Source organism: Notolepis coatsorum (genome assembly GCF_963971535.1).
Source record: "Notolepis coatsorum genome assembly, chromosome: 4".
In the NCBI taxonomy this organism is placed as follows: domain Eukaryota; kingdom Metazoa; phylum Chordata; class Actinopteri; order Aulopiformes; family Paralepididae; genus Notolepis; species Notolepis coatsorum.
This window is the reverse complement of record NC_140168.1, coordinates 74,378,771-74,394,559: the sequence shown is the minus strand read 5'-3', so window position 1 is coordinate 74,394,559 and position 15,789 is coordinate 74,378,771. Positions and strand designations below refer to the sequence as shown.

Below are 15,789 nucleotides of genomic sequence, written 5' to 3'. Positions count from 1 at the left end.
GGCAGACGCGAAACATGCAAACTGCACAGTCAGTTACAGTAACAGTCGCTCCATGGCGAGGTTTAAAGGTCTCTATGATAACCACGGTGGCCTTCTTTTTTCATAATCTTTGAACATTACTGAAAACCAATCTTCTGCTGATTCACCACTGCCATTGTATCTGAAATTGTTTATTAAACACCACATAAACCCACAAAAGTCAAAATGACTAAATACCATGCTGACATCTGAGGTGCATTGATTTTCCAGGAGTTTTAGTTTCCCCCCCATGACATTTTAGTCAGATGCAGCGACTTTCGTCAGTTTATGTGGGCATTTAAGACACATATCTAGCGTCTCAGATACACTGGAGGCCAATGGCAGTGGAGAATCAACAGAAATACTCAAGAGTTAATTATATTGTTATATTGTATACTCAGTTAATTATGTCAATTCTATTGTTATAGTTTACACTGCCTATTTAAGTAGGGAGTTGGGTTATTTCATTGGTTGAAGGGAGGTCAGTCAGCCAATCAGAGTTCCCCACTGTACTATAATTTTATGACCTGTATCATGTCTTCTACTATCACCATGTACCCCCCCCCCCCCCCCCATGCTGCTATGATGCCTTAATTTCCCCCAAGGGGATCAATAAAGGAATATCTTATTTTATCTTAAAATAACTACCACATCTTTCAGTGATTTGGAACAATGATTAGAATGATTTGGAACCCACACGTCAAAAAGACAGGCATGGTCCATTAAAGCGAGCCTATCTCAGTATGGGCCGAGTCTGGGCAGGCTGTGTACACAGAACATGGACTGTACCAAAGCGAGGGGAGGGAGGGAGGGAAATTGGGGGTTGAGCTTCACTGCAATAGGCTGGTTCAGCGAGACAAAAGCCCCCATGCAAATCTGGTCTGTATCTATAGGCAACCACTGGGAATGAGCCTGTTTCTATTGTGTGGGAATTCTAGACAAGACAACACTGTTGCTAGCTACCATGCAGTCTCTCTCACACGCACACGCACACACACTATGCAGTGTGTGTATGATGTACAAAAGTATAGGGGGGTTAACAATGTTTGTGTTTGTGTGCGTGTGTGTGTGTGTGTGTGTGTGTGTGTGTGTGTGTGTGTGTGTGTGTGTGTGTGTGTGTGCCTGCCTGCTTTTAAACGTCTAACAAAGCTGTGCATGTGGTCATTACTGGACGGTTCTGTTGACTGGAGACTTCTAGACACACGTGTTGTGATGAGGAATGTTTACACCTCGCTGACAACTCCTGCTTCTACTCGCTGTGGACCCACGTGACTGGGAATCCCCCCCCACACACACACACAAACAAAACACATGCACAAACGATACACTCAATTACAATGACTGACTACAGTATGTCTACCTGCTTGTTCATAGGACCTCATTAATGGGAGGAGAGTAACGATGGTTTCAGGATGTGGGAGAGGGCAATTGGCACCTCATGAAAGAGGGGGTATCCTATGTGTGCTCTACTGAGTTAGCTTTCAGTTTCGTTTAGTTGAGGAACTGGTCAGCATCAGTGGTGCAGTGCTGGGCAACCGCGGTCAAACGGCGTTTGGGCTTCGAAGTGCGCGCATCCTATTATTATGCAAAGTCTAGGTGATAAGTGCCTAGACTTTGCATAATAATAGGATACCGTTTGGCCTCCGCCCATATTACGACTGCACCCCTGGTCAGCAGGTGTTCCGTTTCTGTGTCTTCTTGAATAAAGACGTTGGTAACTGCAGCTCTGACCCTCTTCTTGAATAAAGACGTTGGTAACTGCAGCTCTGACCCTCTTCTTGATTCTCGCTGGAATGTGGTGGTTCCGTACCCAGAAGAGGATTTGAGTGTCACAATTTTTTCTGCAATTGTATTTTTCTTCCGCCGTTTTCTCCATGTTGGCGCATGCAGAGGAGGAAGAGGAGGAGGAGGGATTTTAGTCAAGTCAAGTCAAGAGTTTTATTTGTCACGGCATACACATAGACGCCTACGTAATGGAGCAGACGATGCACGTGCTCCAGGACTATTGAACTTGGGGGAGCAAACTTGTCTCTTTGCTCCCTCACTTTTTGATCATATGATATATCCCCCCCCAATATATAAATATTATCTAACCATAACAACGTAATTTCAATCAAATTAATAATACGCAATGACACTTAATAGCAAGTTTTTAAGTTTCCAAAGATTGTGTGACCCCCCACTTTAATGGTTTGATCCAGTGCCCACGGGCCACGGTTCGTCGGCATGACGTATACGACATGTTGGGGGAGGCGGCTTTTTCGAAAGCCCTTGAAAAATTCAGGCTGGATATTGGATAACATTGTGAGGATTATTCTTCGGCGTTTACATCAAAATGGAGCAAATCATCACGTAAGTCGAACACTGTGACTGTATACTAAATGCGCAAACAGATTGAAACTGAATATTTCTCGTATGGTGAGCCTCGGCGCTGCACCGAGTGAATCCAGAGATACGGGATGGTGCGCACTGCGCAGGCGCTGTGATCACCCAACGGCGGAAATAATGCCGCTTTGAGCAGTTTATAAAAAAATATAAAAAATATTTATTAGCAACGCCGAGCTTTCAAACCATCCCGTATCTCTGTGCGAACCCCTCGTGCAACTGTGAGCACCTTTGTAATGTCTCTGTGATACTTGTATAACGAACGGTTCGGCCAGAACCAGTCCTTCATGGTAAATCTAGGTTGGTTTCCCATTGAGGAGCAAGTGACTGTGGATTCACTCGGTGCTGAGCACAGTCACGAAAGGGGCTAGTATGGACCCTGATGTAAACAAGACAAACGTCTTTCTCTGGTCTGCATCCCCTTAACAATTGTGTGTATTGAGCCGTACTGTATTGTACCCATTCTGCAATCTGTTAAATAAAGTTTTCATTCATTCATTCATTCAGCCGCCGCGCTCACTGGGGCTATTGATAGCGTCAATTAGTTGTTGTTGTTGTTGGTACTGCCACGGCGGATGAGAACGGGGCCGGAGGGGCTTTGGGAGGATGGGAAAGTTATTATTATTATTATAATAGTAATTGGCTATCATACGTGCCTAGCTAGCGTTAGGTAAAAGAGCCCTCGCAGTGAAGTTATTATTATTATAGCTATCATACTGCAATATAAACTGAGTTTTATAGTGAAAAGAGCAGCTTTATTTTGGTCAAGATTGAAGGCTCTATATTGCAGGAAATTGCACATACAGGTGTTCATTAAATGTAAAAAAATCTGCCGTGGAGGGGGTCGTGCCGGACCCCCTCCAAACCACCCCTTGCAAAAAAGAAAAAAAAAAGGAAAAAAAAAAGAATAAAAAATAATCTTGCACCCCCACTTTCAACTATAACTAGGCGGCCATGGGCATACAAGTATACAATGAAATGCGGGTGGTCTTGCCCGCAACGATGTGCAATACAGTGGTACAACATGTAATAGAATCCAATAAAAAAACAACATTGTGCAATAAACAGGTAACAGGTAACATGGTGGGACATCACGGTATCTGTACATAGTTATTTACAGGGCATATAGGACATGCTAGGTAGCTTAGGTAGTGCAATACACTGTTACTGTTGTTATACTAATATTAAAGTGACCTTTCCTTTTTGGCCATAAGTGTGGGCGTGTGCGGCATGAGTGTGTGTCTGCTCATGTTAAAGTGTTAAAGTGGCTGCTGGTGTGTGAGCGTGCACAGCGTGCGTGTCGTGTGTTTGCTCATGTGTGCTTGTGTGTGGATAGATCAGTGTTCTGTGGCACTCAGTGTTCATTGTTCAAGGCTCTGATGGCCTGGGGGAAGAAGCTGAGCCTAAGCCTCTCTGTCCTAGTAGCTGGGGTTCGCAGGCGTCTGCCTGACCTCAGCAGCTGGAACAGGCTGTTGTTGGGGTGGTGGGGGTCTTTCATTATTCTGCACTCTGCAGGCTCTGGATTTGCACCTCTTGTTGTATAGAACCTGCAGGGGAGGTAGTGCAATACCCGTGGTACGCTCGGCTGAGCGCACCACTCTCTGTAGGGCCTTCTTGTCCTGTGCCGTGCTGTTTCCATACCAGGCAGTGATGTTTCCAGTCAAGATGCTCTCTACAGCTCCGGAGTTGAAGGACTGGAGTATCTTCCCCGATACTCTGAACTTCCTTAACTGTCTCAGGTGGTAGAGGCGCTGCTTCGCCTTTTTTACAACTGGGCTGGCTGGCGGAACGGGGACTGGCATCCTGCCTGGGGGAAAAGGGAAACTGGTCCCATAGGCGGTGGCAAACAAGGGCTGGCAGAAGTAGGGGAAGATGAGGGACCAGGCCGGACACCAGAAGTAGGGGAAGATGAGGGACCAGGCCGGACACCAGAAGCAGGGGAAGATGAGCGACCAGGCCGGACACCAGAAGCAGGGGAGGATGAGCGACCAGGCCGGACACCAGAAGCAGGGGAAGATGAGGGACCAGGCCGGACACCAGAAGCAGGGGAAGATGAGCGACCAGGCCGGACACCAGAAGCAGGGGAGGATGAGCGACCAGGCCGGACACCAGAAGCAGGGGAAGATGAGCGACCAGGCCGGACACCAGAAGCAGGGGAAGATGAGAGACCAGGCCGGACACCAGAAGCAGGGGAAGATGAGCGACCAGGCCGGACACCAGAAGCAGGGGAAGATGAGAGACCAGGCCGGACACCGGAAGCAGGGGAAGATGAGGGACCAGGCCGGACACCAGAAGCAGGGGAAGATGAGGGACCAGGCCGGACACCAGAAGCAGGGGAAGATGAGCGAACAGGCCAGACACCAGAAGCAGGGGAAGATGAGAGACCAAGCTGGACACCAGGGGGAGCAGGGAAAGATGAGCTACCTGGCCGGATATGCCAGGTCGAGGACCTTGAAGAGGATTTGTCTGCAATGGGGAACCACTGCAGCTGAAGTGGGGTACATTGGGTTGACTTTGGTAGGTTGAAGATCAGGCGGGCTGCGTTCTGAATGAGTTGAAGTGCCTTGCAGTAATCGAGGAGAGACATGACTGTTGCGGAGCTATGTTCCAAGGCGGTATCTGTAACTGTTGGTTGTAGCGACCATAACTTAATTGCTATTGTGAGGAAGACTAAAATGCCAAAACTGGGACCTAAAATAATTTACAAAAGATTGTATAAAATGTTTAATCAAGACAGCTTTGTGAAGGATGTTGAAAATCTTTGTTGGTCAAAGGTGTTGAGGGAAAAAGATCCTGAAAAATCTCTATGGGAATTTGATACCATTTTTATGCCACTTGTTGACAAACATGCACCATTGAGAAAGTTTACCGTCAGAAGCGTCAGAACACCATGGTTGGATGATGAACTAAAAGAATATATGATAGAACGTAATCGAGCTAAATTAATAGCAAATACATCAGGTTATAAATCAGACTGGGAGGTATATTGTAAATGAAGAAATGTTGTTACAAAATGTAATAAGAAGAAGAAGAAATTGTATTATGAAAATAGGTTTAATTATATAAAAAATGACAGTAAATTATTATGGAATACTCTAAATGAAATAATGGGCAGGAATAAGAAACCTACCCCATCCTTTCTAGAAACAGAAGGAAAATTCCTCACCAAACCAGTTGAGATTGCTAATCATATTAACAATTATTTTATTGGAAAAGTAGATAATTTAAGGAATAATATGCAAACAATAGATAATGAAAAATCTTATTTATTAATAAAGAATAAAATAATGAAAGATAAAAATTGTCAATTTAATTTTGATAGTGTGACTATAAGTAATGTAGAACATATGTTAAGTACCACTAAAAACAAACCACCAGGTGTTGACGGTCTTGACGGGAAACTTCTGAAATTGGTCCCTGATTTAATTGCCCCTGCTATCTGTCATATTATAAATCAATCCTTTAGTGAATGTTTGTATCCGCAACAGTGGAAAACTGCCAAAGTACTACCACTGCCAAACATTTTGAAATTGCCATTCTCAGGATCTAATAGTCGTCCCATAAGTTTACTGCCAGTTTTGAGTAAACTGATGGAAAGAATAGTAAGTGAACAGATTAAAAGCTACTTTTCTTTTAACACATTGACCACTGATTTTCAACATGCATATCGTGGAGGACATTCAACAGCGACTGCTTTAACCCAAATGACGGATGATTGGCTGAAAGAGATAGATAAAAAGAAAATGGTTGGAGCTGTCTTGCTTGATTTTACTGCAGCATTCGACATCATAGATCACAAATTCTTACTTAAAAAACTTGAATGTTACGGTTTCTCCTCATCTGCACTATCTTGGATGCAAACTTATTTAGCAAACCGGAAACAAATAGTTTTTTTTAATGGGAGTTACTCAGAAGTTAAAACGGTAAGGTGAGGAGTACCCCAAGGAAGTTGCCTTGGGCCTTTGCTCTACACCATATTTACAAATGACATGCCTCTTGTCCTAAATAAGTCCTATATTTCTATGTATGCGGATGATTCAACAATTTACACATCAGCCTCAACAGCCAATGAATTAAATACGGTCCTAAAGGCAGAGTTGCAATCAGTGATGGAATGGATAAAGAATAACAAACTAGTTCTAAACATATCAAAGAGAAGTAGCATCATTTTCGGTTCAAACCATACTCTAAGAACGAACCCAGTCTTGAAACTTTTGATAAGTGATGTGGTAATTAATCAAGTCCAGGAGACTAAACTCCTAGGGGTAACATTAGACAGTAAATTGTCATGGTCACACCATATAAACAATATAGTAGTGAAAATGGGAAGAGGGATTTCTGTTGTTAAAAGATGTGCTCATTTGTTACCACTAAATTCTATCAAACAGGTAATTCAAGCTCTGGTTTTGTCAAATCTTGACTATTGTCCTGCAGTATGGTCGAATGTAACAACGAATAAACTGAAAAAATTACAAATGGTACAAAACAAAGCAGCACGTATAGCGCTTCGCTGTGAGTACAGAACTAATGTTGCAGCGATGTCAATGCTCGTGCATGATTATCCATATATGGTCATGAAACACCCCCCATGGGATGTGAAATAATGGACTGACCCGAGCGAACTATGAGAAACTCCACAAGCGAGATTGTTCACAGAGGCGCTGCCGAACCAAGAAGACACAACCCATGTTATGGGATAAATAAAAGGCTGGCGGACTTGTACACAGTGATGTCAGATATCAACGACTCCCTAAGACCATTGCTGCAATTCTGCCTGGACAGCTCAAAATACTAATAAAGACCGTTCGTTAACCACTGTTTGGCGTTGGTGTGTCATTATTATAACCATGCTGGAATATGAATGCCTTTATACGTTTAGTTCGATTGGCTACCGGGTATAATATTATTTGTAGAGGCATATGATACAATCTATTTTGTTGTCGGTATTAGGTAGCCTATATGAATTACATAGCCTACATTATGCAACAGTAACTTGCGCATATATAATAGCACATAGCACAGCCCTGCGAACCCTGCACAGTAAACTAACTTGATCATTAATCTAGCTGTTGTATCTTTACGCTTATGAAAACATTAAATAATATGTATAGGCTATAGGCCGTCGCTTTGCATTATTAGCCTATATCAGGGCTATTCAACTAAATTGTTCAGGGGGCCACATTGTCAGAAACCCAAGGGGCCAGGGGCCGGACTGCCACGGCGCCTCCCTGTGCTATGAATATATGTACACTTGACACAACACGCAACCACATTTTCACAACTTTTATTTAACTACATTGCAAAAGTAGTATACTTTTCAAAAAAAGTGCTTCATTTATGTGCCACATCTGCAACATCTCCTGCAGAAAGTGCTTCATTTATGACTGTGCAACAACTGCAACATCTCCTCTTCAACATTTCAATATAAAAATAAAATAAAAAACAAACAAGTGCATGATGTGCATCTGAACATTCTAACATCAACACTTGAACAAAAAAACACATTTATAGTGCAGCTGAGCTTATGAAAAAGTGCTTCATGTCTGTGCAACAACAGCAAATGACAGCATCTTATTAGCACTTATTGTCCACTCTTAACTCTCAAACATCAGGGGGGTGGGGGGCAGACAGGCCTAGCCTACATACACACATCTAATGAGAGCGATTGCACTTCTTTGACTGGGCAATGGCAGAGAAAGAGGGTTCATAGGAAGTGAGGGCTACCCGTAAACAGTGATGCAAATGCTCATTTGTCAAGGAGGCACGTTGCTTGTTTTAATGGCATTCATGTGAGAGAAACTGGATTCACAGGTGTATGTTGAGCCAAACATTGTTAGCACAGATATTGCCAGCGTTTTTATTTTGGGGAATGTCTTGACATGAATACACTTTATCCAAAATGTTGTGGTGGATTCATTCTCAAGTGCCTGCTTCAGAGCAGATGATGCTTGCATGTCAATTATTTCAAGTTGCAGGAGACCTTCATCAATGTGAAGTGATGCAAGGAACTCTTGTCCTTTTGTGGAAATAGCAGCTACATTGGCAAATGGGTTGCTCACAAAATGCATCAATTCTCTGGACATGTCAAATTCATCAAATCGACTTGCAAAGTTTTCCCTCAATTTATCAATGAAATCTGTCATTAATTGAGTGACTTTTGGCTCAATTGTGCGTGTTAACGTTGACATGAAAAGAAAAAAAGTAAAAAAAAAAAAAAAAAAAAAAAAAAAAAAAATTATTATCATGTAATCTTTGGCGGGCCGGTCAGAATCATCCCGCGGGCCGGACCTGGCCCGCGGGCCGCCAGTTGAATAGCCCTGGCCTATATTCTCAAATGGCATTTAATGGCTATCCGACTCCTCGCTATCCTCGCGGACGGACCAGTATACCTTATATCATATCATATTCCTATATGTCTCCCAGGAATCGTGGGGCTCTGGCGAATAAAGGTTGGGAAGACCCTGCTATGATAGCCTATCCTTTATAATGTTATAGGCTATTTCATTTACAGTTTACTCTATCAGCCTACCGAGCATGTAATACGTTCTTTGTTAGAACTCAACTTGTTATTATTTTGCGCATAGATTGCAGAAATACGGGAACGTTTTGATTTATATTTAAAAGGCTTTGACATTGTAAAACTAAATAAGTGAAATGCTGTAAGCAGAATACAAGTCATATCACCCACACGATATATGAGATATATGTATGCTTTTCATTAATTTAAGACACATTTATTGCAAGGGTTTTGTAACACACATACACTCAACAAATAACCTCTGTTCTCGTTGCAATGCGTTAATTCTTTCTTAGACAGTAGGAAGGGGGAAGAACACTATATCGTGGGTGTTCATATGACTTGTATTGATTGATTGAAAAGTTTATTAACAGATTGCAGAATGGGTACAGTACAGTACAGCTCAATACATACAATTGTTAAGGGGATGCAGACCAGAGAAAGACTTTCGTCTTGTTTACATCAGGGTCCCCCATTTTCAATTCATCATAACATATATGACACACATGACATACAGATAGAGTACTGCTACATCTATACATTTATGACATACCATATTTGCAAATACAGTACTGTTTGTGATACAAAAAGTGTCCAGAAAAAGAGTGTATATACATTTGACGTAGAAACTGTACATTGGGCGAGGTTGGGTAGGTGGGGTGGGGTTGGGTGGGTGGGGGGGGGGACTGTACATTGGAGGTGGGGGGAGGGGGGGTTGAGTACACTGCTTACAGCTTCGAAATTCCACTTGTTTCGTTTAACAATGGCAAAGCCCTTTTTTTTTTTTTTTTTTTTTATTGGTCTTTTCCCCCCTCCATTTTCCGCCGATTTTCTCCCCATCCCAATGTTAGTCGTATGCCAATTCCCAGCCCCTTCCTGGTCGCTGCGCACTTACCCCCCACAGTCAGATCATTTGGGAGAGTGGAGGCTACCACGTGCTTCCTCCGACACACGTCCAGCCAATCACCGCTTCTTTTCACCTGGCAGCGCGGATTCTCATTGAGAGGGCGTAGCGTGTGGGAGGACCACACTATCCCTCTCACGTCCAATCCGCGCTTAGCAGGCGCCCCGACCGAACTGTAGGAGTCGCTGTTTACAACGACCCGGACCCACCCCGCCAGCTTCTCCCACCCTCTGATACAGCCAATTGTATCAGTGCAGACGGCCAGCCAAGCTGGTGACAACCCCGGAGCTGTGAGCTGGATTCGAACAGGCAAATCCAACTCGGCTCCGGGGCTGGTGACGAACGCAATCTCCGCTCGACCACCTAACCGCCCTAATGGCAAAGCCTTTTAAATATAATCAAAATGTTCCCGTATTTCTGCAATCTATGCGCAAAATAATAACGAGTTGAGTTACGCGGAGCGCAGTCAGTACACCCCGTATATTCCGAAAACGCTATATATAAACCATGCTGCATTCATTCAGAAGGAAAGACCTATTATTCCAAATGCTATTTATAGGGTTTTGACCATAATTACACTACTGTTGCTATTTTACAATGAACTATAATGAATTACGGGGGTCATACAGAACACGTCAGTCAAACTAATGAACAAAAGCTTATTTCCGCGTTGCAACTGATGAGCATATGCCGTCCGTCTGCAGTATCGATATTCTACCGCCGGGCGCCAGGTATGCATGCCCTGAGCTGAGCGTAAATATACGCACAAAGTCAAGTTCACATTCAAATTGATGAGTCACACACTTTGCTTAGAAATGATCGTACGCACGGGTTACGCACATATCTGTGCGTACGCAACGTTGATAAATGAGGGCCTGCAATCCAGGCCCTTCAGCCAAGAGATCTGCGTTTGAGCCCCTGCAGCCCAGGAGGTTGGTGCCCCAGCCTCGGTAGCACTGCAGCCCACCCAGTCTCCTGTCCCTGGTCTCCACATTCTGCCACCTCGTCCCTACCCCCACCCTCCCAGAGGACACCCCAGCCTCTAAAGCTCAGCCCCAGGCTGTGTAGTGGCTCTCGCACTCTACACCCCCTTGCCTCTACTGCAGACCAGGAGGCCTGTCGCCCAGCCCCAGTTTTGTGTGCTGCATTGGCCCCAATGTCCCTGTTCCCAAACGCTGTTGCCCCCAAAACAGTGCCCATGAACCCTGCTCCCGACCCCGGACAATGGCCCTGAAGCACGGCAAGACATGCTTGTGCTATCCTCCTGACCTATTGGCAGAGCGGTCCCTAGCAAAACGTTTCTTTGGGGGGCCGTTCAGTTTTAAGAACAGAACAAGTGTTTTGACGTTCAGTTGAAAGGATATTGATGATTACCAATCCCAAGCGCCAACTAATTATCTTGACCTTCCTTAACAACCATCGCTAAGGGCATTAGTTTGACCACGGTTGCGTTCAGCTAGACAAAACAGATTGAACTACATTCAGTATGATTGCTAGCACATCTTCACAGGACCAATGACGATAGACCATTTTTGCTATTCACAATAACGTTCTGTAACACCAACGTCTACCAAAGGCCAACGTGCAACATCCCCCTGCAAAAAGGGTTTCTTTCAATTGTTCACTTGGCTGTGATTGGTTATGGACGCAGGGAGTTGTTGTGTTGTTGCGGTGCGTCCCTACCTGGTTGCTGGTCTCTGTGATGGCCACCAGCAGCTTCTCCACAGCTGTCTGCAGGCGGCTGCTGACGTTCGTCAGGTACTCCTCGTTCTCCAGCCGCATCTCCGCTCCCAGCAGCAGGCTGTCCATCATCTGCTGGGACACTTCCAGGCCCTCGTCCGTCTCTGTCTCCCCATCGTCCACCCCGCTGCCCTGGCAGGTTTCTGTGGAGGCAGGAGAGGAGGCAAAGAAAAGCACAATGTTATATAAATTATAATAATAACAATAAGCCTCATAGCATAATTGCCTAAGTCTTTTTTCAAGACTTTCGGAAAAGAAGAAAAAACGAATTTTCGCACAAGCCACACGAGTGAGTTAGGCAGAAAGGGATTTGTAACATAACAAGGTTCTGATTGGCTGAGGACACAGCCAGGGTGGTGCAGCAGTGTGAGGAGAGTAGAGTTAGGCAGAAATATCAATTTGGCAAAAAATGACTTAGGCAATTATCCTATGAGGCTATCAGGAGGTTCCCAGTTAGATTCCGTCTCCTCCTGGCAGCGTGTCGAAGTGTCCTTGAGCAAGATACTTAACCCCTAACTGCTCCCTATCAGCAGATTGGCACATTGCATGTGTGAATGTGTGAGTGGGTGGTTGAATGTGAGGCATACGTCGTATAGCGCTTTGGATAAAAGCACTATATAAATGCAGTCCATTCCATTCCATACATACTGTACATTTACACATAGTATATACTTTTTTTTTATCCACTTTTTCTCCTTATTTAAATTTTTTTTTCCCGCATCCCAATTTCGTATTGCCAATTCTCCCCTCCCCTGTCTTGAACGTTGCTAGACTATGCCCCCCACTGATCGGTTGTAGTGAGGATAGAAGCCTTGCATCACGTGTCCCCTCCGGTACACGAGGAGGCAGCCTGTCGCATCTTTCCACCAGACAGCGCAAACTCTCAGTGGCGAGGTGTAACGCATGGGAGGCTCACACTGCCCCCGATACTTCCCGTCTCTGCTGTGCAGGCGTCACCCAACCGACCTGTAGGAGTCGCTGTCCACAACGTCCAATTCACACCCATCAACTTCCACCCGCTGACTAAATGAGCCAGTACGACGGCCGGCCCAAGTCGAAGGCAATGCTGAGATTCGATACCGGAGTCGCTTGCATTGGTGACGAGCGCCATCTCCGCTACGCCACCCAGCCGCCTCACATAGTATATACTGTACACATATATATATATATATATATATCACATTAACACTTTAATCGCCGAAGACGCTGTTCAGCGTCTTTCCCCGCCATGCTTATTCTGCCGAAGACGCTGGACAGCGTCTTTGATATCAATATTTCAAAAATCTGTGATCGAAATCATATTTCTCCCCCGGAGACATGAGATGTACTGGTGAGCCCCTCTCAACTCTCTAACGGTTCAAGAGCGCCATCTGGTGGCCGATCGGCGGATCGCCCAGGGAAGAAACAGGAAGTGGAAGCTGGTGCTCATTTCAATTCGGTCCGATCACTCGCTAATAGTCCCAGGACTCGAGCTGATCACAACGGATAGTGATCCGTTACCAATAACTCGATAAACAACATGATTTGGACGTATATACTATTATACAACCTGGAAATGGATCGGATATTTCGACATCCCATAATAGAAATAATTCTGTTCCACGCTCATCTCCCAACGCTACGAGGAAGCTACGGTGAGTTTCAGCGTTATTTGTTAACGTCTTCGATACTAACTGCTCTAATGATCATATCACCCACACTAGATGAATGATATAACGTTGCCCACGGAATTATAAACAACCCCCCCCCCCCCCCCCCCCATCCGGTCAACATCAGATCATACGTAGTAACTCCTAGAAGCACGTACAGTTGAAATTTTTTATCTCGCACAGATTCCTACCAAACTGTATTTGATCATCAATATAATGCATTTAGGGCTATAAATCAAGTTCTGGAGAAAGCTGCAGAAAACGATAAAAACATACTTTAGACCGTATTTTAGTATGAATATGTGAATGAAAAAGTATAACGTTGCTACACCCTGAACAATAGATATAGGACGTTGAATGGGCCATAGTAATGTCAATTTAGCAATAAAATTTAAAAAGTTATAGCCCTGCAAAGAAGGGGAACTTCTCCATGTTAAATAGGGCTGGCGAGGGATGGTAAATTATGAATTTAACCCCGGCGATCAAAGTGTTAAAGAGCCCTCGAAATGGCATTCAGAGCGGGCTTCCCACAATGTTGCTGAAGGAAACAGGATGTGTGGGTGGAGATTTACATGGCTAGGGATCAGGTATCCAAATGTAAACAAATGGGCAGCCCCACTGCCACAGGTGAGAAACAACAATGGAGACATTCTCTAGTTGATTGACTGAGCTCCTGATACAAGGACTAACACTAGACAACAGGTAAATATGACTGCGCGTCTGATACAAGGACTAACACTAGACAACAGGTAAATATGACTGCGCGTCTGATACAAGGACTAACACTAGACAACAGGTAAATATGACTGAGCTCTTGATACAAGGACTAACACTAGACAACAGGTAAATATGATTGCGCGTCTGATACAAGGACTAACACTAGACAACAGGTAAATATGACTGAGCTCTTGATACAAGGACTAACACTAGACAACAGGTAAATATGATTGCGCGTCTGATACAAGGACTAACACTAGACAACAGGTAAATATGACTGAGCTCTTGGCAACAGGTAAATATGACTGAGCTCTTGGCAACAGGTAAATATGACCGAGCTCTTGACAATAGGTAAATATGACTGAGCTCTTGACAACAGGTAAATAGGGCTGTCAGCACTGAATTAATTTGACAACCAAACTGCTAGTCATTATTGATATGAGGTGATATGAAGGGTGTTACCATTAAACACAGCCTGGTGCCTGTTGATCGTTTCCTTCTCATAATAGCAAATACAACACATTAGGGCTGACCTCGACTAGTCGAATAATCGATCAAAAGGAGCCGTAGTCGACTGCCAACCTCTTAGTCGAATGCAAAAAAAATAAGTATATATATATATTTTTTATCATTCTTTCCAAAAGCAAAGAGGCCTAGAAGCGTGGCTAACGCTAATGGCGCGCATACCAGCGAGGCTAACTGCCTACAAAAACAGGCAAAGATACACTGAAAGAGGATTTCACCCATCTAATGAACACACTAGACTAGACAAATATCAAGATTTATCCATCAGTGGACCAATTGCATGCTTTCGCAGAAGACAAGAAGCCTTCAGTCGACTCCTTCAGACATTAAGCACCCCCCACAGCCCAAATGTAATAAAATATATATTTCAATTTTTTTTATAATTTTTTTTGCATTCGAGGGGGTAGTCGACTACCAGTCGACTATCTGCAAATGTTGGCCAATCAAAGTCTACTATACAAATCCTTAGTCGGGGACAGGCCTACAACACATAATGAACGTGTTCAACTTGAGCATTTTATGCTATGCATTGTATGGTAATAACATTTTATAAATAATATTCAAACGCAATTTGAATGAGCCAAATTTCACCCTATTCATAGTCAGATGGCATTCTCAGGGACAACTGACAGGTAAATATGAGTTTTGTTTATTTCTTTGTATTTTATTTTTTTATTATTTTTTAAACAGACATATAAACAAACATGACAACACACGATAAGATATACAAGCATTAATTCACAGTGCATATCCAATGAAATTACCATTTAGTCAAATGTCTTATACAGGATATACCCCTAATACATGTTATCTAAAAACCTACATACTCCAGCTCGAACCCCCCCCTCCCGGACCCCCCATTGGATAATCCAACCATTATAACTTGTTCTTAACCAGACACTACCATTATGCTAGCTTTTATTCTCTCCACCACTTCTAACCACAATGTCATTTTGGATTCATTGAGACCCAAAATTCTTGCTGTAGATATTTCTTGATAAATCACATTGAGATATGTAAGAGTCCAGACCTTCAGGCACATGTTTTCCGGTTGAAACCATCGTGATGCTATCAGCTTTTTAGCCAAGATAAAATATTAAATAGAAAATAAGGATACAGGTTTGATCTGCTGGACAGGTGAGACATGTTACTCTATCAATAATAATAACACAATGCACATACATACAGCCCCCAGTATAATGCACAGATTTTATCCCAAGTCAACCCCAGGTACAAATAACTAAGCTAACTAAGTCTACTCTGTTCAATGGGCAATACTCCATAGTGAGTCTTAGTCTACCCTGGTATAAATACAGATTAACTCATTCTGCGCC

General features: G+C 43.6%; 1 protein-coding gene across 6 annotated transcripts in view; it reads right to left on the bottom strand.

Moving 5' to 3' along the window:
- akap9 (A kinase (PRKA) anchor protein 9) overlaps positions 1-15,789 on the bottom strand; it is a 276,424-nt gene that overhangs the window by 115,454 nt on the left and 145,181 nt on the right. For all 6 annotated transcript variants that reach the window (XM_084313669.1, XM_084313670.1, XM_084313671.1 and 3 more), the window contains exon 21: positions 11,508-11,707. In XM_084313669.1, the coding sequence (XP_084169795.1) occupies positions 11,508-11,707 (200 nt within the window). The remainder of the gene's footprint in view (positions 1-11,507; positions 11,708-15,789) is intronic.